At 38.5% G+C, this 27977-nt stretch overlaps 3 protein-coding genes across 4 annotated transcripts; all 3 read right to left on the bottom strand.

The window, feature by feature from the left end:
* Positions 1 to 1137: 1137 nt before the first annotated feature.
* Positions 1138 to 8725, bottom strand: LOC130101890 (zinc finger protein 91-like). The gene is made up of 5 exons (XM_056267748.1): positions 8568 to 8725; positions 7613 to 7800; positions 7058 to 7173; positions 5230 to 5373; positions 1138 to 2601 (listed from the first exon to the last, which is right to left on the bottom strand). The coding sequence occupies exons 2-5, from the start codon at positions 7755 to 7757 to the stop codon at positions 1813 to 1815; spliced, it is 1194 nt and encodes a 397-aa protein (XP_056123723.1). The 5' UTR covers positions 7758 to 7800; positions 8568 to 8725; the 3' UTR covers positions 1138 to 1812.
* A 212-nt stretch (positions 8726 to 8937) lies between these two features.
* On the bottom strand, positions 8938 to 18478 carry LOC130101758 (uncharacterized). The gene is made up of 9 exons (XM_056267604.1): positions 17786 to 18478; positions 16788 to 17309; positions 12861 to 16306; positions 12526 to 12730; positions 12045 to 12203; positions 11841 to 11930; positions 11567 to 11753; positions 11279 to 11486; positions 8938 to 10619 (listed from the first exon to the last, which is right to left on the bottom strand). The coding sequence occupies exons 1-9, from the start codon at positions 18396 to 18398 to the stop codon at positions 9378 to 9380; spliced, it is 6672 nt and encodes a 2223-aa protein (XP_056123579.1). The 5' UTR covers positions 18399 to 18478; the 3' UTR covers positions 8938 to 9377.
* A 2755-nt stretch (positions 18479 to 21233) lies between these two features.
* On the bottom strand, positions 21234 to 27930 carry LOC130101919 (trypsin-like). 2 transcript variants are annotated; one of them, XM_056267787.1, is made up of 5 exons: positions 27859 to 27930; positions 27451 to 27607; positions 26869 to 27128; positions 24993 to 25129; positions 21234 to 21422 (listed from the first exon to the last, which is right to left on the bottom strand). In XM_056267787.1, the coding sequence occupies exons 1-5, from the start codon at positions 27896 to 27898 to the stop codon at positions 21315 to 21317; spliced, it is 702 nt and encodes a 233-aa protein (XP_056123762.1). In that variant the 5' UTR covers positions 27899 to 27930; the 3' UTR covers positions 21234 to 21314. The 2 variants fall into 2 exon arrangements, with proteins under 2 accessions (XP_056123762.1, XP_056123761.1); XM_056267786.1 differs by lacking the exon at positions 21234 to 21422 and adding an exon at positions 24638 to 24896.
* Between the last annotated feature and the right edge of the window lie 47 nt (positions 27931 to 27977).

Below are 27977 nucleotides of genomic sequence, written 5' to 3' on the forward strand. Positions count from 1 at the left end.
CACTCACGCCAAAGAACTCTTTGCTCAAGTTCCCCGTCTCTGCAAGATTAACGTTGGCAATTTTCACGCACAGCTACTAGAAGATTATGTCTGTCAGACAGGTTGCTCACGTCATCAAGCTTAGTTTGAGTCGGTTTGAGTCTGCGCGTCAGGAACGGAAGTGCTCAAAAATCGCTAAAAATGGGCTTCAACTGTCTCAACTGAGTTCCAATGAGATGGCTCTGTCCACTTCTTATACTGTCTATGGTTTATATCCGTCTATGTTTATATCAGGTTTATATTCAACACCAAAGAACAAGACACACTACCTGGCTGGCAGAACTTTTATGTTATTATGTTGTCTCTCAGTCCATTGCTTTTCTCTGCTATTCAAATAGATAGTCTGAATTGTTGATGTCATAATTTTTATTCTACATGAAATTTAACATATTTATTGATTTGCGCAATCCTTCGTACTTGAATGTCGACCTCTAAAATACTTCACCGCCCCTCATGGTGAGATCAGATCGAGTTGTTCCCCAAATCATATTAGTTCAGCACAGACCAAATATTTACCCGAAGTAAAATGCTGCAAACAAACAGGTTTAGATGTGGGGTTCCTTTATCAACCTGTTTTCTCTAACATTACTAGAATGCGAAAGAAATTGGATTCCCCCACCTGGTTGCTCGTGCAAAAAGCAACTTAACTTTTAGGCTTTCTAATTCTTTATGAAAATGATCTTAGTCTATTTTCCATTTTAAATTAATTAACTTTAGTAAGCAAAATGTTTCGCGCACAGGAAGATGATGCGCCAGCCTTTCCGGTGTCACGGAAATCATATCCACCTTGCTCAATGCCGGATAATAAACGTAACGTGGTGTGCAGATATCATGTTCTAGCTCATCAAACAACCTTAAAGACTTAGTGCATGTACGCTGAGCTTGCTAACCAAAGATTAACTGGAACCGCAAAGAAAGGGAAAGGTTTGATAATTGCAGTTTTAGATATATCCTCTGTTCTCCTTCATGAACGATCAGTAATGCAGATATATTGTTCAACTTGAAAAGATCAGCTTGACCATTGGTTTCACAATTGCAAATGCTGTAGTGTGCAAATAATTAATAGCAACACAGAAAAAAATCAGATGACATTTAAAATATTTTCAATTAATTATTCAGACATTTACTTCACTCAGAGAACTGTCTTAGCTGTGGGTAACATTTAAGTTCAAGTCAAATGTCAAATCATACCAGTAGAAAATGAAAACGTTTGAAATAAAATTTAGCCAGATTTCATCAGAAAACAATCATTTAGTAAATCTTTCCACTCACCATTGTACACACTTCTAAAAATAATGTAAAAACAATAACACATTATATTCATAGAAAAAACTTTAAAATTTAAAAAGAAAGAAAAAAGAAATAAAACAACAATGTGAAGCCTTAGACAATATAATAAGGCTTTTCCGTGGGTTTCTCTTGATGGTATTAGTTACAACATGGTTATCCCTACAAATGAGAATTCAGTCGTGGTATGAATCCTTTGTTACTTGCCATGCCAAAGCTATGTACAGACGTCAAGATACAATGAGGCATCCAAACATGGATACCATTAGTTAACTGTGAACACACTACCCTTTGGGTTTCCAGTTTTCAAATAACATGTTCACATAGTGTTGATCTCGAGCGTCACACAGTTGAAGGATCCCCACTATGTCACAACTTCAAATCTAAAGTGAACCCTGTCCCCCACCTACATTTCTATACACAATATTTTAAAAAATCGAATTCATCTTCTGATACCATAGACCCTCAAAATTCTCCCGAACTGAATTATCTCTTTCCGACTGGCTTCTCTTCTTTTCCATGGCTCTGTTGATGAGCCTTCAGGTTACTTTCTCTGCCAAAGCTTTTCCCACATGTGGGGCAGGTGTACCGACCAGCACTATGTGCTCTTGCCATGTGGGCCTCCAGCTGCGCAGGTCGGTTAAAACTCTCCTCACACTCTTCACAAGGGTGAGGCTTCCGCTGCGTGTGCTTCTCTTTCTTATGTGCTCGAATTTGCGCCAGGGAGGCAAAAGTGAGGTCACATTCAGTGCAAGGGATCTGCCGGGCCGGCTGAGGAACAGCTTTCTTGTCATCATTTTCTGCTTCCTCATCTTCTGCCTTCGGCCCCAGGGTAGATTTGGCTGGGCGTCCTCGTCTTCCTCCTGTCTTCGATTCAGCTGTGGCTGGTGTTGCAGAAGCGTCTTCTGAATTGTTGGTTTCCTCAGGCTCCTCTGTCTCGTCTTCCTTCTTTCGCTTCAGTTTCTTTTCACTGGCAGCTGTGGCCTCAGTTTTCGGCGGTCTCCCTCGACGTTTGACGGCAGCGCTACCATTGCAGTGCCGGTCACCTGCGTGGTTCTCCTGATGTTGCAGGAGCTCTGCCTCCTCTTCAAACCCCCTACCACATTTACCACACCGGTAGGTCTTTGTGGGATCCTCTACCTCTTCTTCATCCAGGGGCACGGGGTGCTGGCCCAAACGATGGTTGCGCAAAAGTCCAGGGCTTCGAAACGTCTCGTTGCATTCTTTGCACACAAACTGACGTTCAGGGCATACCTGCCGTCGATGCGTTGTTAACTTGTGGAAAGAAAGTAATGCATGTTGAATTGTTACTAAACATAGGCTTACATTTACAATTATTCAAAATCCAAATATAAGCATGGCATGTGTAAGTCTAAGTCAACAGTACATAGTTGCCCAAGCATATTCGCTTGACGTACTAGAACCAATGAGGTTCATTCTCGTGTGTTATACAGTACGTTTGAGCTTCCAGAAGAACCAATGAGGTTTGTTCTCGCATGTCAAGCATGTACGGTTGAGCTTCAGTTTATGTTCGCTGATCAGTGTTTATATGTGACTAAAAGCCTAAATTAAATCTGTTCATCATATTTGGAGTTCTTCGTTTTCCAGTCACACTCAAGACCTTCGCGGTCAAAAGTGACCGGACCCCTGAAATCAATTTTTATTTTTTTTCAGTAAAATCAATGAAATTTATTTTTGTTCAATAATATTTTTTCTTTTTCTTTTTTGTGTTTTGAGAGAATTTTATGAAAATAATTAATATTTATGCAATAATTATGATCAATTTTTTCCCATTGAATATAATAGAAAATTTATATATATATATTATTTTTATTATTTTTTAATTAATGCTGTATTTCAGGTTAAAGTGGATCCTTGGCCTATAGAAAACATTTTTTTAAATCACATTGGAGCCATCTGGTGGATGTAGTGAGCATAATTATCATGCAATATCATATTTTAACCACTAGATGGATTTACAGCCTCTGTAGAAAGGCTTGTGAATTCTAGTTGTTTTTGCACATATTTGCCTATTTTTTTCAGGTTGTGGATTTTAATTTATTATAAGTGATTCTCAAAGACTATTTTTGTCAAGTTTTTTGTTTGTTTGGTTGTTTTATTTTATTTTTAAAAAATAAAATAAAAATTATATTATTTTCGCATAGACATGAAAATCACTATCCAAACTTAAATGGTTGTAATTCAAGAATGCTTTGGAATATAGACCTATGGTTGGTCTTGTTTTAAAGAAGACATTTGCCAGATTATTGTAGAAGTGAAAGAAATTATGAAAGTGAAACAGAAAAAAAGTTATGAAAGTTTGAGTTACAAATTTTTTTTATTATTTATATTTTATATAAAATATATATATTATAAAATATATTTTACTCTAAAACTGCAAGAAAATGAAAGCCAAAAATCTTAACAAGTTGTGTTCCAAATTTTAGGTTGATATCTCAAAAAATAAGCTTTCAGTCAAGATTTTATTTTGGCGCATACCAAACTTTTTCACTAGATGCATGGAACGCCAAGCTTCCTTACTGACCATATAAGGGCGCCTCCATTTTCATATATGTTTTGAATGATCTGAACCATGTATTTCCATAATTTTCATACAATTTATGAAGTAGACATCCTATTCAGAAGTAGTATGGGTAGTTTGACAGTATTTGATTTGAATTCAACCTCTAATAAACACATCAAAAGAGCACATATGTGCTGCAATAGGCCTGGAGGTTACTAGGGAAGAATTCCATCGTTTGATCTTACACTGTGTGTGTGTGTGTGTGTGTGTGCGTGTGTTCAAGAGAGAGAGACATAGTGTGTGACCTTTGCATTTTGGACCCAATGTCTTCCCTTTATTTGATTCATTGATTTGATTTCACATATTCTCACATTTCTCTGTTACAGTTTCACCAGTCTCATATTTCCCTATGTGTGTGTGTCTGTGTCTGTGTGTGTGTGAGCATGTCTATTTTGCAACCTTGATGGCTTACAGTCTCATGCTTTCATATCTGTGTGCTTTTTATTCCTTACATTGATGAATAATTGCTTTTATTTCACACATTTCCCAAAATTAGCTTTTGCAATGACACACGTTCATTTGTGTGTGCGTGTGTTTTTGTGTGTATAAGTGTGTGTGTGTGTGAGTGTATTTGTCTGTTTTGCACTCTTGATGTTTTAGAGATTCACCCCTTCACTGTGTTATGCTTTTTTTCTGCATCGTGGCTGATTTGTAGATTGTACGCACAAAAAACCTCTGTATTTTCATATTTTTGCCATTTTCCCATTCATATCCTATGGCCGGTCATTTTTGACCGAAGGCCATGAGTGTGACTATTTTTTTTACGACCACTTAGACTTTTCAAATCATGTCCCCAATTTTTTTGTGTGTTCATATACTAAGTACCATAAAAGTCACCAAGTTTCGTACCATTCCGATGAAGCTACGATTTTTAACATTTTTTTATTTAAAAAATTCCGGTCGGAAACGACCGAAGAACACCAGAGGGTTAAGATAGTGAGTGTCTCTTCAGACACTTAAATTTGGACTAAACCGCTTAAATCATATGGATTAGTTTTACAATCTCTTTATGAACGTTTTGAAGCGTCAAAGTAGTTGTGTAGCTGTCGATTGAGGGCCAGAAAGCTCTAAGATTTCATCAAAAAGATCTTCATTTGTGTACCAAGGATGAATGAAAGTCTTACGGTTTTGGAACGACATGACGGTGGAAGGATTCTTTTTTTTTTTTGAGTGAACTAACCCTTTAAGATACTTTTATACTTTATACTACGAAACATCACATTGAATGGACAGAATTTAATAAAAAAATATGTGAAATATATACATATAAAAAGAGTCGTTCAAGCATTTTAAGTTCCAATTAATGAACCTCCTCTCACCTCTGAGAATGTGCGAAAGCTTTCTTGACAGTGTGCACATTTGAAGGGCTTGTCCTCCTTGTTGTGGGTCGACTGATGTTGTGTCAGCTCCTCAGAAGAGGGGAAGGTTCGATCACACACGTAGCATGTGAACAGAGTATCGCACTGTTGAAGCAAAGGCAACAGGTATGTGAACATGCATCCTTTTCAAACCAAAATAATTTCATGTTTGAAAGAACATTAAAAAAACAGATTCAGATTTTTGCATTTGTGTCTCTTTTAAGTTTATTAGTTATATTTATTAGTCTATTGAATAAGTTATAATAGATATATGGCGGCATAATTCTTTCGCAAATCATACATCACTACTAGCATGGACTCAAACAACAGTTATATTGCATCCATCCACTATGTTAAAAATAAAAGAGAAGCACAGTGCAAATAACTACTCCTTCCTCTGAAAAAGCATTTATTTCACCTGGTGGCAATCTTACAGCATTCAGTTTGCCAAGTCTGTCAAATAAAGCTGACATCACAATATCTGAAACAAAACCACTTGATAATAGCAGAGTTTCCGCTAGAAAAAAATGGTGCCGGTCAAAGTGACCTGCAGAGGTTTCGTTTTACGGACATTTTGATGATATGCCGGTCAAATATCGCCTCTTAATTAGTCAAGTTGAGGAAAACTGGAGGCAGGCTATGTAACTTAAAAAATGACACAATCAGGCCGTATAGAATGCAATATGTTATTATTATTAGCCTAACTTTCAAATAGACGGAAAACAACATGAACGTCAGATTGGCGTCAATCAACACCAATTGTTTTTTACTATGGTTTCACACACATTCACTTTTTGAAACATTGAGGCACGGATGTGCCTAATACAAATAAATAAAACATCTCCAGTTAACTAGCAGATCATTCATTTAGTTCGCTATTAAATAAGAGATCTAGCGCTAAAATCTGTTGTTTTTGAAATCAAGCTGAGCGCTCGTGTCCGCTGCTATCAGTTGCATGGACAACGCGCTGCGCGAGTTGAGCAATCTTCACTCGGACTCAAGTTTCAATCCATCGCCGTTGCGGAGACTCTCTATTAATTCCGGTGAAATCACAAAATAAAATGCACACAAACATGTCCCTGCATGATATAGGCTGTAACCACTGATGAACATAGGCTATTCAATTTTGATGAAAAAAAAAAAAAAAAAAAACTGTAGCCTACGAGTGCGCGGATCACTGATCTATATAATGAGATGTTCCTGATTCACCATCGTCCGTCGCGTCTGGCCTCTGAAAAAAGCTTTTAAGGCTAGCCTGCCTGGGCCTGGCCATATTTGAAACATCTCACTCAATCGTTCGTTGTTTAGGTCTATATTACAGCCGTTTTTGGCGTGCGCTTTATTTGAAATGCAGCATGCGATGTTTTTTAATAACTTTCAAACGGTAGAGCCTGTTCCTTTATAACATAGCCAAAGGTCGGTGTATTTTTGCTTCATACATTTTAGGCTTATTCTCAAATTCATATTGTGTTAGGGGGGCGGGATTATTACGCAATTTGACTGGAGAGATTTAATTTTGTCGGACATTTCATTTTTTTCCCAGGACAACGGAAACCCTGTAATAGTAGAGTAGAGTAGATTAAACCAAATAAATGTATGTAATTTAATAACATTAAATGATAATTTAAAGTACTTTCAGTCATTTTGACAGAAAAAATCGGGTCTACTGGTGAAGAAAAACTCAGAAACAGTTCCCCCCAAATCAAACTGTGAATGTTGTAAATGACCGAATCCTAAATAATCAGAGATCTGTGCTTCTGTGCTATCAAGGTAATGGTTTATTACTAACCTGCTGAAGTTGCTGTTTGTATTCTTCCCGATGACTCTTCTTCATGTGCCTTTCCTTGGCTTTTGAGTTGCAGAAAGTAATAAAACACTGGAAACACTGCAGGCTTTCATGCTGGTCTAAATACACAGAGAGAACGACAAATTTAAACATCGCTATAGGAGGCAATGCCAAGTACAAATTTATAATAAAGGTATATACCTAGTGTAACATTAAGACAAAAAAAAAAAACCTCTAAAAGTAGTATAACTTAGAAAAAGAAAAGAAAGGATTTAGGAGTGTGATAAGCATAACAGGATAATATTAATCCAGTAATATCTGGATCCTGGAATATTTTAGTAATCATGTCCTTTCTTTCTTTCTTTCTTTCTTTTTTTAGTAATCTTACTTCCCAAGACTTAAAATAAATTATTATATACCTGATTTTAAATAAAAATGCTAGGACACCCAATTTGAAAACTGGCATAACACTGCAACAGGTGCAAATTAGAAACATGCATTTAAAAGCTGGAGGGGCATCTTTCCAGTACAAAATCAATGATTTCCCATCACACTTACACGACTGAATGATAGGAGGTGGTGCACGGTTCTGAATGGAGGTGGTGTAGGCAACCTCTGTCGGCACAGGGGGCAGTTCTGCAGGGGCAGCAGTCTCTCCACCGCCCATTACTATCTCCTCTATGTTCAGTATGTCAGCGTCCATAATGAGGGCTTAAGGATTCAATGTACACCTGCTGTTAATTTCACTGTAACGAAGAGACGATAGTCTAAATATACAAATATATAGGCGGTATAAACATACTAGTGTGCATACATCAAAAAATCCCATCACACATTTAAAAAGTGCCACTCAAATTAATAAACAACGTAAGAACGTAATTTAACCGTTTCTACGTAACGTTAGCCTACTTCAGCTTTCAGAATGAAGTTTTACAAGTCAACTGAGGCATTAAAACACAACATAGCTGGCAAGCTTAGAGTAAGATACATTTGACTACACGCACTAATAACTTAACAATCACTGCAGTCCATGAATATTTGTCCATAATATAAAAAAATTGTTTCATTTTAGAAAACAGTGTTTGGATACCGAACGTCTCCAATCGTGCGTTTTAGAGCCGCCTACCGTTTGTTCGCATTAACTAAGCTATGCTAAGCTACATGCTACCGGCTAACGAGGCCTACATTGGCCTTTATCATCTACAAACTAAACCAATGCTATAGCTAACAAGCTCATTACTTAATGTATTGAAATTAGTCCCACTACCAATGCGCTGATATCAGTCAAAACGAAACTTCAGCGGTTTAAACGGCGCAATGCGTTTCTTATTTACTAAGCGGCTAGCAGCTATTACATTAGCAGGCTGTTTGAGTTCGAGGTTAAACTTGTTGTAGAGTAAAAACCAAGTTCGCTAGCCAAAGCCGTATCAAACAAAGCCCAAAAGAGGGAAATATTAATATTTTAAGTTATTTAAATCTGGGTATTTAAAAAATAATGCAGCAGAATTCTTACCCGAAAGAGAATAACCTTTTTGTCTGGAGGGAAAAGGCATTAGCCAGACATACATATGAAAATAAAGGGGGCGCAAACGTGTAGTCAGTGACCCGCTGCTAGACTGAAAAAAACCCTGCATCACGTGCCAAGGCGTCCGCTGTACTTTCCATTGTGTTCATGAAAAAGCAGAACAGATATCGAAATGCCTTGTTTGCCATGCAAAATAAGTCATTCGCTTCTAAAATGATATAATATTGTTAATTTTGTAGCCCGCATGTAAAATAATTGCATATGCAATGATAATAAATATAGGCTACTATAATCTATATAGGTTATATATTTAAATGCATTAAAAGGTGCTTATCATAAAAAGATTGAGCTCATACTATAAAATTTAAAAGCTTTTATTTCATACAAATAAATTGAAGATGATTTCGCAATGCACAATGAGCAGGAACCATAGTAATGAATTATGAAATGAAAACATCACATTCTAAACATGAACCTTTCCTTTTTAGGAAATAAAAAGCAAATAATTTATAGGACACGTTCTACTGTTTGCTAGGTGTAAAATACTATTCATAAAAAGAAAATACTTAAATCTTAAAAGTATCTACATAAAAAGAAGATATAACAATCACAATAAAACATTCATTATACATCCAAATGGGTTTAATTGTGTAACAACTACACAACCTGGACAAGAATAGATATAGGTGGCTCATGGTTTGTCATCATGAGTCATGGTAAGCAATAACTTAACAATTAACCATCTTATTTATGTAAATGAGTAAATGTTATAGTTTAAATGTTCACAGCCTGTAATCCTCATGAAGACCCCTGACTGTGAAACTTCAGGAAACAGTTGTGGTTTCGAGAAATGCACAGGAACACACAGCATTTGAGACAACGCACACGTGATGTTCTCTCACAGCCTCCAAATCTACACCTTCTGGCCTCCTCTTCCTCTGCTAGCTGCTCTGGCCAGTGGCCAAAGCCATCGTACCGTGTGTGTACATCCGGCAAAGGGCTCTCAAGAACCTGAGAAGGTCTTGAGTTTGTATCTGGTCCATGTAGTTTGGGAGCAGGAGGGCAGGGGGGTGATGAGTCTTGAGCATCAAAGCCACTGGAGAGGATCAGTGCTTTGGCCACCTCCAAACGAAATGCCATAAGTGATAACAGATCTGTAATATGACTGTAATTTTGCTTATACTGTATCCATGCATTTACCAACACCAGATCGATCAAGTCCCAGAGAACAGAATGTGGCCAACCACTGACTGCTGAATTTGTGCATGGAGTGCGATAAAGACTTCTCAAGTCACGGTTAAGATTCGCAGTTTTAATCGCTCGCTCAAAGCCACTGACAAGAGATGTTGAACGCGGCTTCTCCTTTACCACTGCAGAAAGGATAAAGCCATGATGACATCTGAAAAGTTTGAGTTTTCCATCTGAGCTCACAAACTCGTCACCTATTTGCCCTCTTGCCCCACCAACCTTGCCAGCGCTTTGCACACCCGCCTCTAAAAGATGCTCTAGCATAGAAGGTGTGGAAAGTTCTGGTTTGCAAAGAAACACCATCCCTTCATTTCTGTCTTTACCCCTAGAGACCATTTTCTCCACTACATTTTCTCTATTGGAGTCATCTGCACTCAAGTTGAAGTCCACAACCAACCCTCCACCACTTATGACAACTGTGTGAAGTAATGAATGGGTTGGGTGTCTTTGAAAAGGAAGGGGGTACTGGTCAACCCCATAGCTTCCATTTCGCTTCAGTGCCCGACAACCGACTTGAACTCTTCTAATCAATGGCATTACCTTCCACAAATGATTTGCCTTTGAGTTTGCACAATTATGTGCCTCCTCATTACTGTGCACTTCATTACTCTGTCCAGGCTGGTCTTGATTTCTTTCTTCAGACTGCTGATCGTTACTCATCTCCATGGAATCTCCACCAGAACTGGCCAGCTTCACTTTACGAGTGAGCTCACAGAATCTTGAAGCCGTCATGGCATCGGAGATCAGAGGTACTCGTGTGCAGTCTTCCCAGTAGAGCTTTGTGCTGGGAAACTTTGTGAAAACAGGAAACCAGAGAAAGAGAGTCTCAGTTTAGTTTATGAAAAAGTAACCATAAGATACAATAAGATGGTGACAAAAATCTATCTTTATCATTATTATTATTATTATATATTATCCATATATTCATATATATTTACATATGGAATATTTTATAATTACATTTAAATGAACCATATGAAAAAAAAATGTAAATATTGTTTAACATCACCATTTTAAAATCTGAACTTGGAAATATATGTTCCACAATTTTTTTTTTTTACATCAGTCATGACAATAAATACAATCAAGAGACAAACATTGATAAAATAGATTATTTTTATATACATATACATATATATATATATACATATATGCACACTTTTTAAACCTTGCACTGATGCTTAACCCAGGAAAATAAAATGACAAATAAATAAATAAATAAATAACTGTAAATCATTTACCATGTAGGGGCAATGTTTTTGTTCAAGGCATTTGACAAATTCACATAATGTGTGCAAAACAATATAAAGTCAAACCCATTCATATTACACGTTTTCTTGACCATTTTAAATCTTTTTTCCATGACTAAAATGTCAAGGAAAATGTTTGTCATCATTATTTGAGAATGATCCATTTTTCAGATTTTGTCATGCACTTGTGTTATGACCAACCTTCAGAGTTCCCATTGCAATGTGGATTCCCACATACTGTGCAACCTCTTTTTCTGTGACAGGGTTTGCCAGTTTTGAGGTTTCCCTTGTACAGACAGCAATTTCATTCCACGTGTCCAAACTAAAATACTGATTAAAATAGTTAATGGGCTTCCAGTTGATCTGTCTTTCTGGTTCTGTGTGCCTTGTTGGAGAGGCACCCATGGTTCTAAAGAAGAGATAAAAACATAGGTTTTAAAGATTGATTTTGGCATACCTGGTATCTTATGTTGCGCCAACAACACTCACGTTCTGACACATCTCTCTGTGCCCTTTTGATGTACAGTATCATTACACTGTATTCCATGGTAACAGGACATCACAATGGTTTCAGCTTCTGGTTCAGAATGTACATTATCGGCATCATCTGTGTCTGAATTATCAGAGAGAAATTCTAGAAAGCTCTGGGTTCTCTGCTGTTCAGCACTAACATCACCTACAAAGACAATATAGCACATTCTCAAACTGAGCTCACAGAACAGACCACCCATCAAAGCATTAACCTGGCTATTCTTTTATTTACCCTCTTCAGAGTTTGTGTTCAGATGTTGCATGTCCATTTGTACCGAATCCACCCTGATTTCCTCACATTCTTCAATTCCAGATGAAGCCCCTATGTATTAGGACTGATTAGTGATAACATGCAAAACAAATGTATTTGATACTGCGAATAATTCCAAATTAAATTATTTAATACATCTTAGAAATCCAGAATTTTGTTCCCCACCTGCAAGCTCCCCCGAATCTAAGCATGCATGTTCTGCATGAGGAGGCTCCACTAAATGTTCTCGCTCTTCCTCCTTAACAGGATAAAAGATACATTGCTTGCTGTAGGTCTGCAGGGGCACTACACGAGAGTCAGAAGAGGTGCCATCTCTGTTCTTATCTGCAAGAGGAATAAAAAATTGTTTTTTAATAGACAAAATGTTGCAGAAAGGCTTCATGAGAATACATTAAGTAAAAAATTATACGGTTGTATTAGCAAAAATAAATAAATAAGTAAAAAAGAAAGAAAACAAACAGTAATAATGTTGTATGTAACATCAAAGTAATATGAATAAATAAAAAGTGGTAAAAGGTTTAAATAGACAAACATTTGCAAACAAGCTGCATCAGATAACATCTGGTTAAATGTATTTTTTTGATACTGCTGTATTAGAACAGAGACTAACAAATAATTAAGGTCTAATCATTTAGTTAAAACTGACCTTGACATGCAACACGGTGAGGATCTGTAGGCTGGAGTGCCTGAAACATCTCATTCGTAGTCAAGTGGTCTTCTGCTTTCACAATAAACATCTGTACTCCACGCATCGAACAACTCTGAGACAAATTTGAAGAATGTTCTTCTATTTTCATGTCAGAAGATGTGTAAGCTGAAGTCACTTTATTGGCATCCAACTTGGAGTTTGCCTTTGATGAGAATACACAATACACACATACAATACTTTACATGACACAATATATAAGGGGTTTAAAAGTTGTTATTCAAATGTTGAAGGACAACATCTAAAAAGTCTGAAAAACATGCAGAAACCCTCACCCGTCTAATCTGACTCTGGGTGTTTGGATTTTCCATATTTCTCTCACGTGCTGTCAAGTATTTTTCCAATATGATTCCAGGAGAGCTGCCGTCTCTGACCAGCTCTCTAGATGTCTCGAATGATCCATCTTCAGAGTTCACAATGTCTATTACACTTGTGGTAACAGAGTCCAACTCAAAAATGACCTGTTCCTCAGGAGCCTCCTCAGAAGACGATGGTTGACAAGTTTCAGAGGCATTAACTACATTTTTGTCCGTTTCTTTGTTCTTTCTCTCTGGAGTATCAAGTACACACATATGATAGAGCACTTGGCATTCTTGTGGATCCTTATTTCCTTCAATATCCTTTTTACTTTTGTTTTCTGTGCTAGTTCTTCTTCCAACCGGTCTCTTGCCCTGGCTTCTTCCAACTACTTTCTTACCCCTTTTCACAGAATGTCCTCCCATCACGCTTTTATGATCATCAACTCTCCGTACAAGTACCTCCTCTTCTTCTTGCTTTATCTCTGGTTCAGTAAGAACTTTTTGAGTTAATACTTCATCAGCATCTCTTGCAGACTCTTGAGTCTGAGGACTTGGATTGCTTTTTTCATTTTCATGCTCTTGAGAGACACCTGAAATGTTATTTATCTGAGTGTTATGGTTCTCGTCCTCATTTTGGTCTCCAATCATGACTAAATTGACACCTATGGGCAGTTCTTCTTTAATTTCTTCCTCCAATGCATCTTTGAGTTCAGTACAAGAAGTTTCTGTGATGGTCCCAACCTCATTGCTCTGTTCTTTTTCTGACACACTCTCACTAGCATTTTCAGGTAGCTCCTGGGGCACGATACTTTTGACTAAGGCTGGGGTAGACATCTGTGAAGGGATCTCGCAAACTTCTAAAGGATTTTTCTCAGGAGGTTGCTCAGGTTCAGGAACAATTCCTTCAATATATTTGTCTCCTTCTTGTTGCTTTCCTTCAACACCACCAGAAGCAAGTGTCAAAGAAGGAGACGGACTTAATGCTGGGAATGATAGTCTTTCTCCCACAATCTCCCCCACCTCAGACTCCATATCCCAATCTGTTGCAACCTGAATTTCAAAGACATTAGGTGAAATACGCTTTTCATTAGGACCAGGTCTCATAACTCGTTTTTTAACAACAATTGTCTCACCCGGGAAAGCCTCCTTTCCAGCGGAGTGCCAGGCCGCCATGTGTTCCTGTAAAGCAGACACTTCTGAGAATGTCTTCCCGCAGTCCTGGCACCCAAGAGTAAGTTGAGAATATGGGGGGCTCAATGCAATTTCCTGGTCTATTTTTGTAGGCGCTTTGCGTTTCCGTACAATTTTGGGCTTTGTAGACACAGAACCATGGCTGTTGTCAACAGAGGGCATTTCAAAAGACAAGGGCTCTCCGTGATACTCCACCAATTTATTTTGAACTGATTTTTCTTTCTTTTGGTGAGCTACATTCAAGGATTTCCTAGGTGCTTTTTTTGTTTTTTGCATTACCTTTTTATTGTATTTGCTTGGGGGTGATTTTTCGAGTTCAGTAGCATCCAACTTGTGTACCTTCAGCTGAGGCTGCTTGTGGCCTTTTAATAAGAGCAGAGCTTGTTTCTCTATGTGAGGCACGTCTGAAACATCAGGTCTGGATTTTGCCTTTTTGACCTTATGCTTTGGTATTTTTTGGCAATTCTTCTGAAAATTATTATTTTGGGTCTTTCTAACCTTGGGTTTCTTGGGACAATCGTCTTCATGTGTTTTACCCTGCTTCTTTTTCTTTCGCACAGGTACCAGTGTTTCATCTCGTTGGACCTCATGGACAGACTGTGCCTTCTTGAGCAAATTGTTCTGATTCTTAATTTTTCTCTTCTGAAGTTTCCCTTGTTGTGCTGCTTCTGGTGCCACCAAAACAATGTCTGTTTTTGCATTATTCATTTGACCCACTGACTTCACTGCTACTCCTGAAGGACTTTCAACCCCCTTTACTTTATCTTTTTGCACTTTTTGGTTAAAATCCAATTTATTGTCATACTGAGACAAAATAGGCACTTGGTTTTGATCACTAATTTGCTGGTTCTGTTTTTGTTTGGTTTTAGATGTTTTTATTACCTTTGGTTTAGAGGATTTTTTCTTCTCGCCTGGTCCAAATTTGACAACAAGCTTTTTGTTTTTTGTCTTTTCTTTTTTCTTAGTAATCACTTTTGATGAAGTATTGATTTTCTTGGTAGATGCTACCTGGCCATCACATACTTTACTTGCTTCCTTAGTCTCTAGTTTGTCAGCCAATTGTTTCTTAGATCTTTTTTTCTTTGTTGGAATTTTCTTCTGAACAAAAGGGCAATCCTGTAAATTGGCTCTAGTCTGGTCTGGTGTTGGCACAGAGCTTTGTTGAAGGTCAATTAAGGTGTTGTTCTGCACAGTGTTGAGGGAATCCGGCTGAGATTGTGGTTCCATCATGGATGGTTCTTTCTCTGACTCAACTTGGTCCTTTTGAGCTTGGAATTGCTGAAGTTCTTGAGGCTTTATTAATTTGCTTATATCACCCTGTTCACTCACTACCCGTGAGTCTGATTCCACTGACAAGTCTATTGAATCTTGAATTGTAGTAGGACATGCTGTCTCTGCATTGGTAAATGTCTCCTCAGGCGTAACTGTGTCGACCGGAACATTGTCTTTCTCCATTGTCCTCTGATGAGAATTTGCTGTATCAGGTTGTGGAATTAAATGTGGTTCACTGTTTGTTTCTGGAATATGTTCCTCTGCTGGATGAGACAGTTCATGAACTGAGTAATTTTGTGACGCTTCATACTGTAAAGGTGTTTGATCCAAAAAATCAGAAGTTTCAGTCTGTATTGGTATAAGTTCAAGGTGAATTTCATCCATTTGCATTTGGGCCTCTGTTTGTGTCAGTTTAACAGGTGCTACTTGGGTCTCCGAGTTTTCTGATGAAATAATAGTTTCCTCTTGTGACATAACAGTTTCCTTTTGTTGCAAATCTCCCATCTCTGCTAACACTTGGAGGTTAATTTGCTCTGCATTTGATGGGCCTGTGTCAGATTGTCCACATAGTGTTTGGTGAATGGTTGATTGAGTAAAATTCACATGTAATGGTTGCATAAATGGTTGTGGATGGGGTAACCCAAAGCTTTGTGGCTGCAAAGGCAATATAACCAACTGATTTACTTTCTGTACATTTCCAAGTTTCTCAATTAGTCTTTTAATTTGCTCAGCATCCAGCTTGTCCACTTGGGGTGGTGCTGGTCCGAGGGTCTCAATGAGCAGTGGTTGTCCATTTGCTGTCTGTGTCATAGTAAATACAGGTGGTTTTGGTTGTGGCACCAACACAGTGCTACTTTGTGACTCTTGAGAGTGTTTATTTTTGATGTGAAGGAGATGTGCTTTGGAAGTCTTAAAGACTGCATCGCACTGTGAGCATGGGAATTTCCGCTCATTTGTTTCTGCAGAAAAACAAAATTAAAAGTATAAATAAATCAAATGGTCAGCACAGCAACATTCTCATTTAACAATCCTTCTAATCATGTTTTATTTCTAAGTGATGAAAGAAAAGTATTATTAGCAGCCCTGCCCCGGCACGGTTCGTTAGTCTGGATGTTTGATGGGGAAAAAGGTGATTTGTAGCTATTCTGCAGCCCAGAACTGAGGAACAATTGATGATGGCACGGTTTAATCTTCGGCAGAACAATCAGAGGACAGGGGCGTTTTATTCCCGCCCACATGCCGGGATCAAATATTCAAACGGTTTATTCATTTTTCTACCCCTAAATGAAAAATCTAACTGAATTCTTGTTCTTCGTAAAAAAAAAAGAAAAAAAGAAAAAAAAAGAAAAAAAGCGATTTTCCCATTTTTATACTTTCATTATTAAATTAAAAACGACTGAATGAATGAAACCTGGAATGTTTTATGTTTTAGTCATTTACCTTTAGTTCTCTTTTTCTTTGTGGCGGTTGAAGCATTTGTCTGGTCACCTTTGGTATCTTCTTTGTGATATTTTTCTAAGTGGTTCTGAAGAGACTTGGATGCAGAAAACTTTTTACCACAGTGTTTGTGTGAGCAAACATACGGCTTTTCCGCTGTGTGTACCCGTTGGTGGTATCTGAGCAAAGTAAAGGTTTTGAAAGGCTTGTCACACTCTGAGCAGGTGTATCCATGTTTGCTGTAGTGAATTTTTTTTTTGTGACTTGTTAGATCACAGGATTGGTAGAAGGCCTCACTACAGAATGGGCACTTGAACCGCTCGTTACCAGTGTGTGTGCGTTGATGGGCCATGAGCTCTGTGGAGCAGGTGAAATGCTGATCACAAACATAGCATGTAAAGAGAACATCTCCCAGCATGTACTGCTGATATTCTGCAGGGTGGCTCATTTTAAGGTGCCGATCTTTGCTTTTGGAGTCACTGAAGATGATGTGACATTCTAGGCATTGTAGTGAGAGCTGGGATGCTAGAAGTCAGTGTGATAAAACAAAACAATGCATGTCAGAAAAGAACAAACAGCTAGAGCAAACAAAATTGTACTTGACTCCAAACAGACATGAAACTTTTGTTATAGACTTTACTACAGCAATTGTGACGTTTTCTAAGTAAAATGGCTATTTAATAAAACAATTAATAAAAAAAAAGTGTAGGGTGTGTCTTGATTTTATACATTGGTTGTTGATTGTATTGTGAAAAGCGAGCATTGCATATTGGAAGGGAAAGATTTGAAAAGGATTGGCCTAACTGCAGCAGAGAGAAGTTAATCACAGAAAGAGCTAGTTATGACATATAGATTAAAAAAATGCACACACGATTTAATCCTTCAAAATAAGACAAATTTCAAAGAAAAAATATAAATTTTGATTTCAAACATTTATAAATATATGAGGACTATAACAATGGCTCTTCTAGGAAAAAACAAATAAGTGTCGAAGAACTTACAGGTGAGAGGTATTACTTTGGCCATGTCAAGTTTCAGAGGGTTGAATTTGTCCTTCTTTGGAGGGATGTTCTTTCTGTCAGCATTGTGTGCTGTACCGCCAGTTGAGGATTTAGTGTTGGCACACATTTTTGGTGTTTCATTGGAGCTCATGGGCTCTTCAGGCACACAACTTGCAGCATTAGAGTCTGATGAGCCAGATTCGTTGAATGCACGCTCACATTCCACTTCTGTCACAGTATCTGAACTCGACCCAGCCAGACTTGACTGATTTTCACAATGCAATCCTTCAACATCAGCAGTTTCATCTGTTCCCTCTATAACGGCTTCAGGTTGTGTGCTGTCATCTTGTTTTGCCACAGGAAAAGCACAGTGCTCCACTGTTTCCTCTACGGGGGTTATAGGTTCTATTATTGGTGGTGCTGGGACATAGAGGTCCAGTTTCAACTCAAGACCACTGGTTTGATCTGTACTTTCTGTAGCCTCTATTCCATGTACAGTACTACCTAATGGTGCTTCCAAAGAAAACGGGTGGTCTGAAAGTGAAAGGGGCTCATTGTGCAGATTTGCTTCAGGAGCAGAGGATTCACTGAGTGGGTCATTAGCATGTTCCATGATGCTTAACTTCTGATGTGAAACTCAATGGTCAATTGAACTCAGATCTCTAAAGTTCTCCTAAAATAGAAAGAAATTATGCAGGTTAACTAATGAAGGTAAGAATACATAGGTTACATAGTACATATATTGTACTATGTATATATCTTTAATCATTAGCATGGTAGAGGAAGTGTGTCTATTAAGCCCAGTCATCATAACTTCTAAAAGATATTTGAACACTCTTCTAATAAAGTGGGACTGTAATATGAATCTTTCATCTAAACATACTAAAATGACAAAATTAAATTGCTTTGTAATTTCAACCTTGTTTTCTAAATAAGCCCACTATATATTTAAGTGTAAATGCTTCACATTGTATTAAATAAACAATTATTTTTTGGTGAATAATCAGCCTAACTAATTGCACAAAACTCCACAAATGTATTACAGTTATATATGACATGCATCAGCATCCATTTAACATTAACCAAACATAAGTGGTCAGTTAAAACTTTTTATTTGCATGTTTCTTTAACCTTGCCATGGCCTCTGTCTGCTTTCTCTCTGCTACTGTATTTTCTATGGCTATGCATCCAACTGGTCGTTCACTCTCAGAAACAGGGCCTTCTCCTATGAACTCTATTTTTTATATTCTTTTATTTTCAGGCCCCAAACTCCTTGGTCCCCATAATGAGAAAATGCAATTAAGTAAAGTTCATGAATTAAAAGTATAAATTTTAGGGATGCTCCGATCAGGATTTTTGCAGCTGATACGCACAACTGATTTCTTGTCATCACGATCGACCAATACCAATTCAGATCATTCAAGCTTTATATAAGTGATATAGCTCTCTGTTGACTGTCACTGTTCCCTTTAAAAAAAAAAAATTATATAAAGTAATACCACAGATGTTGCCTTGGTTCAATTATTTACAGTAATGTTGTAATTGTTGTTATAAATAAGTACAACAGATAAAAATTTTAAAAGAACCTTTAAAAGCACGGAAACCAGCACAGACACCGGCACGGACACGGACACTGGGACGGACACCGGCAAGGACACACTGGCACCGTCACCGTCTCCGGCATGGACACGGACACGGGCACATAAACCAGCACGGTCACTGTCTCTAGCACAGAAACCAGCACGGACACACCAACAAGGACACACCTGCACAGTCATGGTCACCGGCAAGGACGCCGGCATAGACACCAGCACAGACACGTACAGCGAAGGATACATCAATGCTGCCTTGAAGATGAAGATATCTCAGGAGACAGGAAGTGAAGCTAACATTGGATACGGATGTGCCTTGATGTATTCCTACCTTGGAATGCATACTCTGAAGGCAGCATTTTTTAAGCTTTCAGACGCAGCCTGTGACAGTTGAGCTAAAAAAAATAAAGATGGCGTTTGAACATTGAGGTTGGCTGTGTCTACGATCAACTCCTAAATTAATCAGTGTTTTTAATCGAATCGGTTGAATGAATTAATGTTTTAATGATAAAAAAAAAAGATGTTCTCTTGTCGCCACCTACTGGCATATTGATGTAACCTACAGAAAGAGTCAATGAACGATCTCCACCACTAATTACCCCGACTGACAGCCTTTCTGGAACACATACAAGCAGAGTAGGCTAACACAAACAGCGAAAAGTGATTTTGGACTATACATCAATCAAACTGTAACAAATTAATGTAGAAGTCCGTCTAGGTATGGTTTACGATACATAGAATCCAGTGCAAGTGGATACTGATGTCACAAATCTGCCGTCTTTGAAGGTACATCACCACTAGGTTTTGAGACACAGCCCAACAGTGCAGGGTCTATGGTTAAAATAAGCTGAACAACGAAGGAAAGGGAAGTCGAAATAAACACGACTACAATAAAATGGCTGTTTAATCTCACTCGTGCAGTGGTTATATCCTTCAATGTTTCGCTAATATGCGGCTTTGCTGTTCTAACCCATTGTATGCAAAACTGCTCGTGTCTGTGCGTGGTTGTGTGCAGAGCCATAAAGGCATGCATGCATAGCTCTGTATTAACTAATATAAGCCCCAAACTCACCGATTGATTTTTTTTCTTCATCCCAGCATCTTTCCAATGCAGTATTTTCTTGATAACCCATTGGTTGCGACTTTATCTATTGGGCTTTATGCGAGATCGCCGCCATATCACAACACTGGGATGCAAGTTGTGTGACGTCACGCAGACACTATATGTGGGAGTTGTAGTTCACAAAAATAGAATGTTGTAGTCTTTAAAATAAATAGCCTTAGTTCCTCAGAAAAAAAAAAAAAACACTGAAAATCAAAATTTACTGTGCACTGTCAACTGAGCAATGTTTCTACAACTGTAATATCTTCCAGCAATATGGGAAATGCTTGGTAGCCTAATAAGTTCACATATATTCAAATAGGATATCCGGGCTATTTATCACTAGTTGTCATAATGTCTACACAAAAACTAGTATTTCAGTGTTTTCACAGTTATGGAATATTGCACAATATTTTATGATTTATCCGTGCACATAGGCTACTTGTTCTTTATATTCATGTGGCCTCCTAATCTTTAATCAAAATAACTTCACTCCCTCTTGCAACGACAATCTCTTTTCTTCTCAGATGACGTTTTCATGGCGTGAGGGCGGGACAACTTCACTCACATGAGATCGATCAATAGTAAACCACGACAATCCAATCAATTCCCTATGTTAAAAAATCAAGTTCATCACTAAATTTTTTTGTTTGAGACTTCCGTTTCATGTTGACTGTCCTTTTAAAAATATAACACAGAGACACTTATGCATGTTTCAAGCTGAATTTAATTTTTCAAGATAAAACAAGGAACATTTTCCTGTAAACCAGGCTAAACAAACAGTTAGTTGTTAGCAGCAATGGTGGACTTGACCCAGTCAGTGTAGCGGCACACCTCAGCATAAACCCCAGGATAGCCACGTTGAGCAGTGAGCACAGAAATAACCCCAGGAAACAACTCCTCGCAGTTCCCCATCGCACACCACAGGACCGCCAGAATCCCCCTGAGAAAAAACACTGCAGCGTATAAGGAAAGTCAACTGAAAAAAAATAGCTGTGTATAAATACATATAGCCTATATGTACATATATATTTATTTTATATATATGTGTGTGTGTGTGTGTGTGTGTGTGTGTGTGTGTGTGTGTGTGTGTGTGTGTGTGTGTGTGTGTGTGTAACTTTTGAATGCAATGATTTAAGAACGGACCTTCTTAAACGTTATTAAAGGGGTGGTTCCGAATTTTGGACATCGGGCCTCATTTCCAAGTTAGCCTTAGTGTTATTTATCAGTGGAGACAGTTTTAAAAAAATTTCATCCAGTCGTTCCAGTTGCATAGTTCGCCAGTGCTAGGCTAGCGCGAGTCAACGGTAACTGCTAGCCTGCCATTAAAAACAGTTTTACCCACTCCACAGTACACCAAAAGCAAATAAATTATAACGCCAGACTATCGATGTACATGTCTGTTGAGAGAATAATATTAGAAATCAAATACCCTTTCATTGCATTGCAGATCTAATTGTTAGATCTAATTGTCTTGAGTGTCATCAAGACTGACTTTGGTCACTGAAACATTTAGTTATTATTATTAAAGTTATTATTATTAATGACTACAGACCGGTTGCCTTAACATCTCACATCATGAAGGTTCTGGAGAGATTGGTTCTAGCCCACCTGAGACCACAGGTGACCACCTCCATTGACCCACTGCAGTTTGCCTACCGCCCTGGGGTTGGTGTGGAGGATTCTATCATCTACCTGCTTCAGCGAGCTCACTCACACCTGGATAAAGCTGGCAGCATTGTAAGGATCACATTCTTTGATTTCTCCAGTGCTTTTAACACGATCCAGCCTTTACTGCTGCGAGAGAAGCTTCTGAAGATGCAGGCGGACACTTCCACAGTTTCCTGGATTACAGACCACCTGACAGACAGACCACAGTTTGTGCGACTAAGGGGTGGTGTGTCGGAACGAGTGGTCAGCAGCACAGGAGCACCACAGGGGACTGTTCTCTCACCATTTCTCTTCACGCTATACACTTCAGATTTCCAGCACAACTCAGAGTCCTGTCATCTCCAAAAATACTCGGATGACTCTGCAGTTGTTGGGTGTATTAGGGATGGAGACGAGTCAGAGTACAGGAATCTGGTTGACCGCTTTGTGTTGTGGTGTGGGGAAAACCACCTCTTCCTTAATGTGACAAAGACGAAGGAGATGGTGGTGGACTTTAGGAGGACCAGGATAACAACACTAAACACCATTCACCTTCAGGGAGAGGAGGTTGAGGTGGTTGAGAATTTTAAATATCTGGGTGTGTACCTTGACAACAGATTGGATTGGAAGTGCAACACTGAGGCCATTTTCAAGAAGGGTCAGAGTAGACTCTACTTCTTGAGGAAGCTTAGGTCTTTTAATGTATGCAGCAGGATGATGTATATGTTCTATCAGTCTGTTGTCGAAAGTGCAATTCTCTTTGCTGCCATCTGCTGGGGCAGTAGTATCAGAGTCAGTGACAGCAAGAGACTGAACAAGTTAATAAAGAAGGCTGGCTCTGTGCTGGGGCTTGCTCTGGAGCCCCTGGAGTTGGTTGTGGAGAGAAGAATGTTACACAAGTTATATAATATCATGGACAACACTTCACATCCGCTGCACAACCTGCTGGTCGGGCAGCAGAGTGTATTCAGCTGGAGATTTCTACAACTCCGCTGTAGCAAGGACCGTTACAGGAAGTCATTTCTACCCACTGCCATTACAATACACAACAACTCTCTGGGCAGGGAGAGGAGACTGAGGAGATGAATGACACGTGAATGATAAAGGACATTATATTATTTTTAACATTATATTTGACACTCAATATTCACATGTGATACTAATTTCACATCTTTGTGCACTGTTGCACTTGTGTATACATTTTATACTTGTTAAGATACATTGTAATATTTGTATCTATTTTTTATTTATTTGTCAGTATATGTCAGTCTATGTAATATGTTTGGTTTGTATTCTGTGTTACAATCCTGCTGCAACACTGCAATTTCCCCTTGGGGATTAATAAAGTTTTTCTATTCTATTCTATTCTAACAAGGCCATGTGTTTGCACATAAAACATGGGTCTGTCATGATCCTGCCTCAAGACTTAAAGAAAGACAAGAACTAGATGGCAGAATCATGACAGTAAATACATTTTTAATAGACCTTTGGGTTTGGTCATTCATTCATTGCCCGTAGAGCATCTGCTGGGGACTTTTCTTAAATCCACACTAGGTTTACCTTTTATGAACATCTCAACCGTTGAGGTCAGTATCTTTGACTTCAATAATCTGTTATTTCACCCACTCACCGGCCACTTTATGTAGACCGTACCGGGTTGGACCCCCTTTGCCTTCATGGGATAGATTCAACAAGGTGCTGGAAACATTTCTCAGAGATTTTGGCCCATATTGACATGATAGCATCATGCAGTTGCAGCAGATTTGTCGGTTGTACATCCATGTTGTGAATCTCCCGTTCCAGCGCACCCCAAAGGCCATTTGATAGTGAACTCACTGTCTTGTTCAAGAAACCAGTTTGAGATGATTTGAACTTGTTACATGGCGCATTATCATGCTGGAAGTAGCCATCAGAAGATGGGTACACTGTGGTCATAAAGGGATGCACATGGTCAGCAACAATAGGCTGTGGCATTTAACAATGCTCAATTGATACTAAACGGCCAAGTGTGCAAGAAAATACTCCCACACCATTACACCACCAGTCCAGCAGCCTGAACCGTTGATACAAGGCAGTACGGATCCATGCTTTTATGTTGTTTACACCAAATTCTGACTATCTGTTTTTTGTTGTTTTTTACATGTGAACCGGCAATTTTTTATTATTAAAGAATTTAAACTCAAATCAATATCATGTCCATGTGTGAACAGCCATGTAATAAGCAAGGTAATGTACAATTATTCAGCCATTATCTCAAAATAAACCACTCCAGATTGGTACAGTATGCATTTTTCCCCATTATTTTGCCATAATGACCAGCTGACTGTATGTTATCCCTTACTTATCTCTTTATTGTCTCTTTAAATTCCCCTGGTGATGGTCAGCAAGATTTCTGATATCACAAGTTTGTGATTGTGAACACAAAGAATAGCGATATGACTCCCCCTTTTTGGGGTTACATTTTGGGCTAAGAGCAACCTTGGCTAAGAAAACTATATCCATATAAAATGAATGGACAGAAACACTTTTATTTGTTCCAAGCTGAATTTAACCACAGATATTTCAGATTAAAAAAAAAAATAAAAAAATTAAAGGTCCAACCCGGCTAAACAAACAGTTAGTTGTTAGCAATGGTGGACTTGACCCAGTCAGTGTAGCGGCACACCTCAGCATAAACCCCAGGATAGCCACGTTGAGCACAGCCATAACCCCAGGAAACAACTCCTCGCAGTTCCCCATTGCACACCACAGGACCGCCAGAATCCCCCTGAGAATAGTTTGGAAAAGGAAAAGAAGAAATGTGTGATTTTATATGAAATTATATAACAGACATAAAAAAGAAGACTATACGTCAATGACATACCTGACATGAATCTTTGCCTCCCTCCATGAATCCAGCACAGAACATGTTTTCAGTTATTTTCCATCCATACGCACCCTCACACTGTGCCGTTGACAGTACAGGCAAATTCAGACACTGCAGCACGGAAGCATAGTCAACTGGAAAAAGAGTACAAGAACAACGTTAAAGATTTGGATCTGGTACATACCTAACTTTTGTGTATATATACACAAAACAGTTTCAACAGTTTTATTCAACAGTTCATTTTTCACATTAGAAGCATTTCCAGTTACTTTATTGTATTTTACTCGCCAACAAAAATGTTTCAAACAAGCCACCACAAGCCACCACATTTTGTGTTACATGTCTCAGAGCAACAAACAATTAGTGGTGTTTCGTTCTTGAATAAATCAGTGTTTTTGAACTAATTGGTTTAGTGAATGAATCAAATGACTCACTCATAAAGACAGTAAAGGCTGGAATAGATTATAACTGCATTATATACTTTCCAACTTTGTAAATGGTTACAGAGGAAAAACTGGGCATCATACATTAAACGACTGAGGATTACAAACTACCAGACTTTCAAGTCAATCCGAACACTCAGAAATGTGCCTTGCTAGGAGACGCATGACAAATGAAAACAATGTGTTCGAAAATGGCTCAAAATATCAATGATGCTTGATGTGCTCAGACTGGAGTCATAGGCTGTATTAAAATTGCCCCATCCATCTTATTGAAGTAAGCTTCTCTGAATGTGCAAGATTTCCAAATGATAGCCGCTGTATGTAAATAACTAGAAGAACAACAAAGTGTACAGTAAATGGTAAACCTATCTACACTACAAAACAGTATTTATAATTACAACAATATATTAAAATATTATTATGAGAAATACCAGTTTGTATTATCAAGCAGCATAACAAGCTGTTAGTAAAAATAACGGAAGCCTCGCACATTCAAGTTAGAAATGCCCACGCCCACACTTGTGTTAAAAATAAGGTGGATACCCTCATTCACTATTCCCAACATTACTCCACTATATAGTCCACTTGGACAGCATCTTCTCTAGCGGCTACCTGTTGAGGGTATCTCGGTTGTACTACACTCGTTACTGCGTGCATTGTGGGATTGAATGAGTGCACTCAATGTCCACTAAAGTTTAAGACAACACCAGAAATGGCTCTCACTTCAAAAAGTACACTATGACCCTGTCCCAAATGGCACAATTCATGTGGACTTGTGGTCTTACAATGGCTGGCTTGTGCCTGTTAAGTCCACAAGACCGTAGGGTATCCCATTTGTCATTTTAGGTTTCAGAAGGGTGCTCATATCTGTGCCCTTTGCGGCCGAAATGCGCCCTTGATGCACACTTTTGCTGAGCCGTAACCCCACGAGCCCCGCAGCAGACTTCTTCTGACAGTCAAAGCGGCATTACGTCACTCAAGTGTGGACTTGGGAGGAAGAACACGAGGGCTTAGGGTTCCATTTGAGACAGGGCCTATATAAGGGTACAGGGAGCCATTTTGGCCACAGCCATAGCCTGAAGCTACAAAATCAGAATCTGTAGCCATCATATGGGATTCACTGAAATCTGCAGACTGACTATGACTTCCCGAAACTAGCATTAACTCATCCAATCTGCAAATTTGGGCAAAAGTCATGCAGTGTATTCCAGCCTTTACTTATCACCACCTACTGGCACATTGATGTAACCTGCAGTCACTGAAAAATCTCCACCAGTAATACACAGACCAACAGTCTGTCTGGAACACATAAAGAAGCAGAGTGATAAAATAGTTCCAGCACTGATGCTCGGCATATCATTGGCCTTGGATCAAATCAAGATCGGAACTGTTTTATAACACAAAATATTTTCATTACTCAGCCATCTCACCTCCAGAGGTGATCTGATTGCCCCATCCAGAAACCAAGCACTGATCCCCTGCAGAAGAGCAACTGGTTGCCAGAGGGATTGGCTGCACATACTGGTTGAAGATGGCAGGCTCTTTCAGCTTGATCAGCATGAAATCATTGTTATACGTAAAATCATTATAGTCCGGGTGAGGAATCACTTTCTCTGCCCCGATCCGCTGCTCTGTGCCTTCTTCAATGTAGACATTGTGCTCTCCCAGGTGGACAGTAAGACGAGAAGCTCTATTTGACAAAAAACTCATATATTACTGGGCTCTAATACAACTTTTATCAGCAATATTGCCTACCTACATATTATTTCTATGGATAGTCTCAAATGTTTGGTTAATGCACTCTCATCTTTGTTTTAGAATTGAATGTGTAACTTTTTTAACAGCCTTTGGTTAAAAAATTCTGTATGTTACATTTTACAATCATCATTTTCAGTGTATTCACAATACACATGTGAACATGCAACTGCTATTAGTCCTTTTTAAAAAGTTGCTCTATAGGGAAAAAGGAGATTGATGAGGTTTAACATAAATGTAGCCTATGATATACTCACGAAACGTAGCAGTGAGCAGCAGAAACAATCCATCTTTCATTAATCACAGATGCTCCACACCAGCGTTCTCCATTATCGTAAGTAAGGTAGACTTGCCAGGGCTGGGAGTTGGGTGAACATTCATAACCTCCAATGATTTTATCATCTGCACTGCAAGCTTCATAAAAAGAATGTTTAATTGTTCACAAAGTGCCCAAAATAAAGTAAATAAAATCACTTTTTAAAGCTAGTTGTGTCTTTTGTAACTGATTACTTGAACTGATGTTTGTTTTTCATATTTTGCTGTTTTATCTGATCAACCAACATTTTAAGTCTCAAATTAATCTTAAAGACTAAGGAATTTTACAGGTCAATGTGTAGGCAGACACTAACATTTGACATTATAATAAATAAGAGAAATCTACATACCCACAGCCACAGCCAGCAAAGCAAACACAATAGTCTTCATTGCAGAGAATGAAGTACAACTTTAGAGAGAAGACTTCTGCTAAGTTCAAGAATTGCATCACCTTTTTAAGTTATTTAAG

This window comes from Rhinichthys klamathensis, unplaced genomic scaffold, assembly GCF_029890125.1.
Source record: "Rhinichthys klamathensis goyatoka isolate OS25496 unplaced genomic scaffold, OSU_Roscu_1.1 h1tg000262l_1, whole genome shotgun sequence".
Lineage (NCBI taxonomy): Eukaryota > Metazoa > Chordata > Actinopteri > Cypriniformes > Leuciscidae > Rhinichthys > Rhinichthys klamathensis.

Bases quoted from the DNA above. Each gene is read 5' to 3' on its own strand.
- LOC130101890 (XM_056267748.1), bottom strand. From the start codon at position 7,757: ATGGACGCTGACATACTGAACATAGAGGAGATAGTAATGGGCGGTGGA. The intron at 5,374-7,057 runs GTTAGTAATAAA...TTGCTTCAACAG, and splicing joins ACAAACAGCAACTTCAGCAG to TGCGATACTCTGTTCACATG. The intron at 2,602-5,229 runs GTGAGAGGAGGT...TCTTTCCACAAG, and splicing joins GCTTTCGCACATTCTCAGAG to TTAACAACGCATCGACGGCA.
- LOC130101758 (XM_056267604.1), bottom strand. From the start codon at position 18,398: ATGGAACATGCTAATGACCCACTCAGTGAATCCTCTGCTCCTGAAGCA. The intron at 11,754-11,840 runs GTAAATAAAAGA...TTGTCTTTGTAG, and splicing joins GAACACAAACTCTGAAGAGG to GTGATGTTAGTGCTGAACAG. The intron at 10,620-11,278 runs GTTGGTCATAAC...GTTTTCACAAAG, and splicing joins TTGCAATGGGAACTCTGAAG to TTTCCCAGCACAAAGCTCTA.
- LOC130101919 (XM_056267786.1), bottom strand. From the start codon at position 27,898: ATGAAGACTATTGTGTTTGCTTTGCTGGCTGTGGCTGTGG. The intron at 27,608-27,858 runs GTATGTAGATTT...CTTTTTATGAAG, and splicing joins TTTGCTGGCTGTGGCTGTGG to CTTGCAGTGCAGATGATAAA. The intron at 24,897-24,992 runs GTATGTCATTGA...AACTATTCTCAG, and splicing joins GAGGCAAAGATTCATGTCAG to GGGGATTCTGGCGGTCCTGT.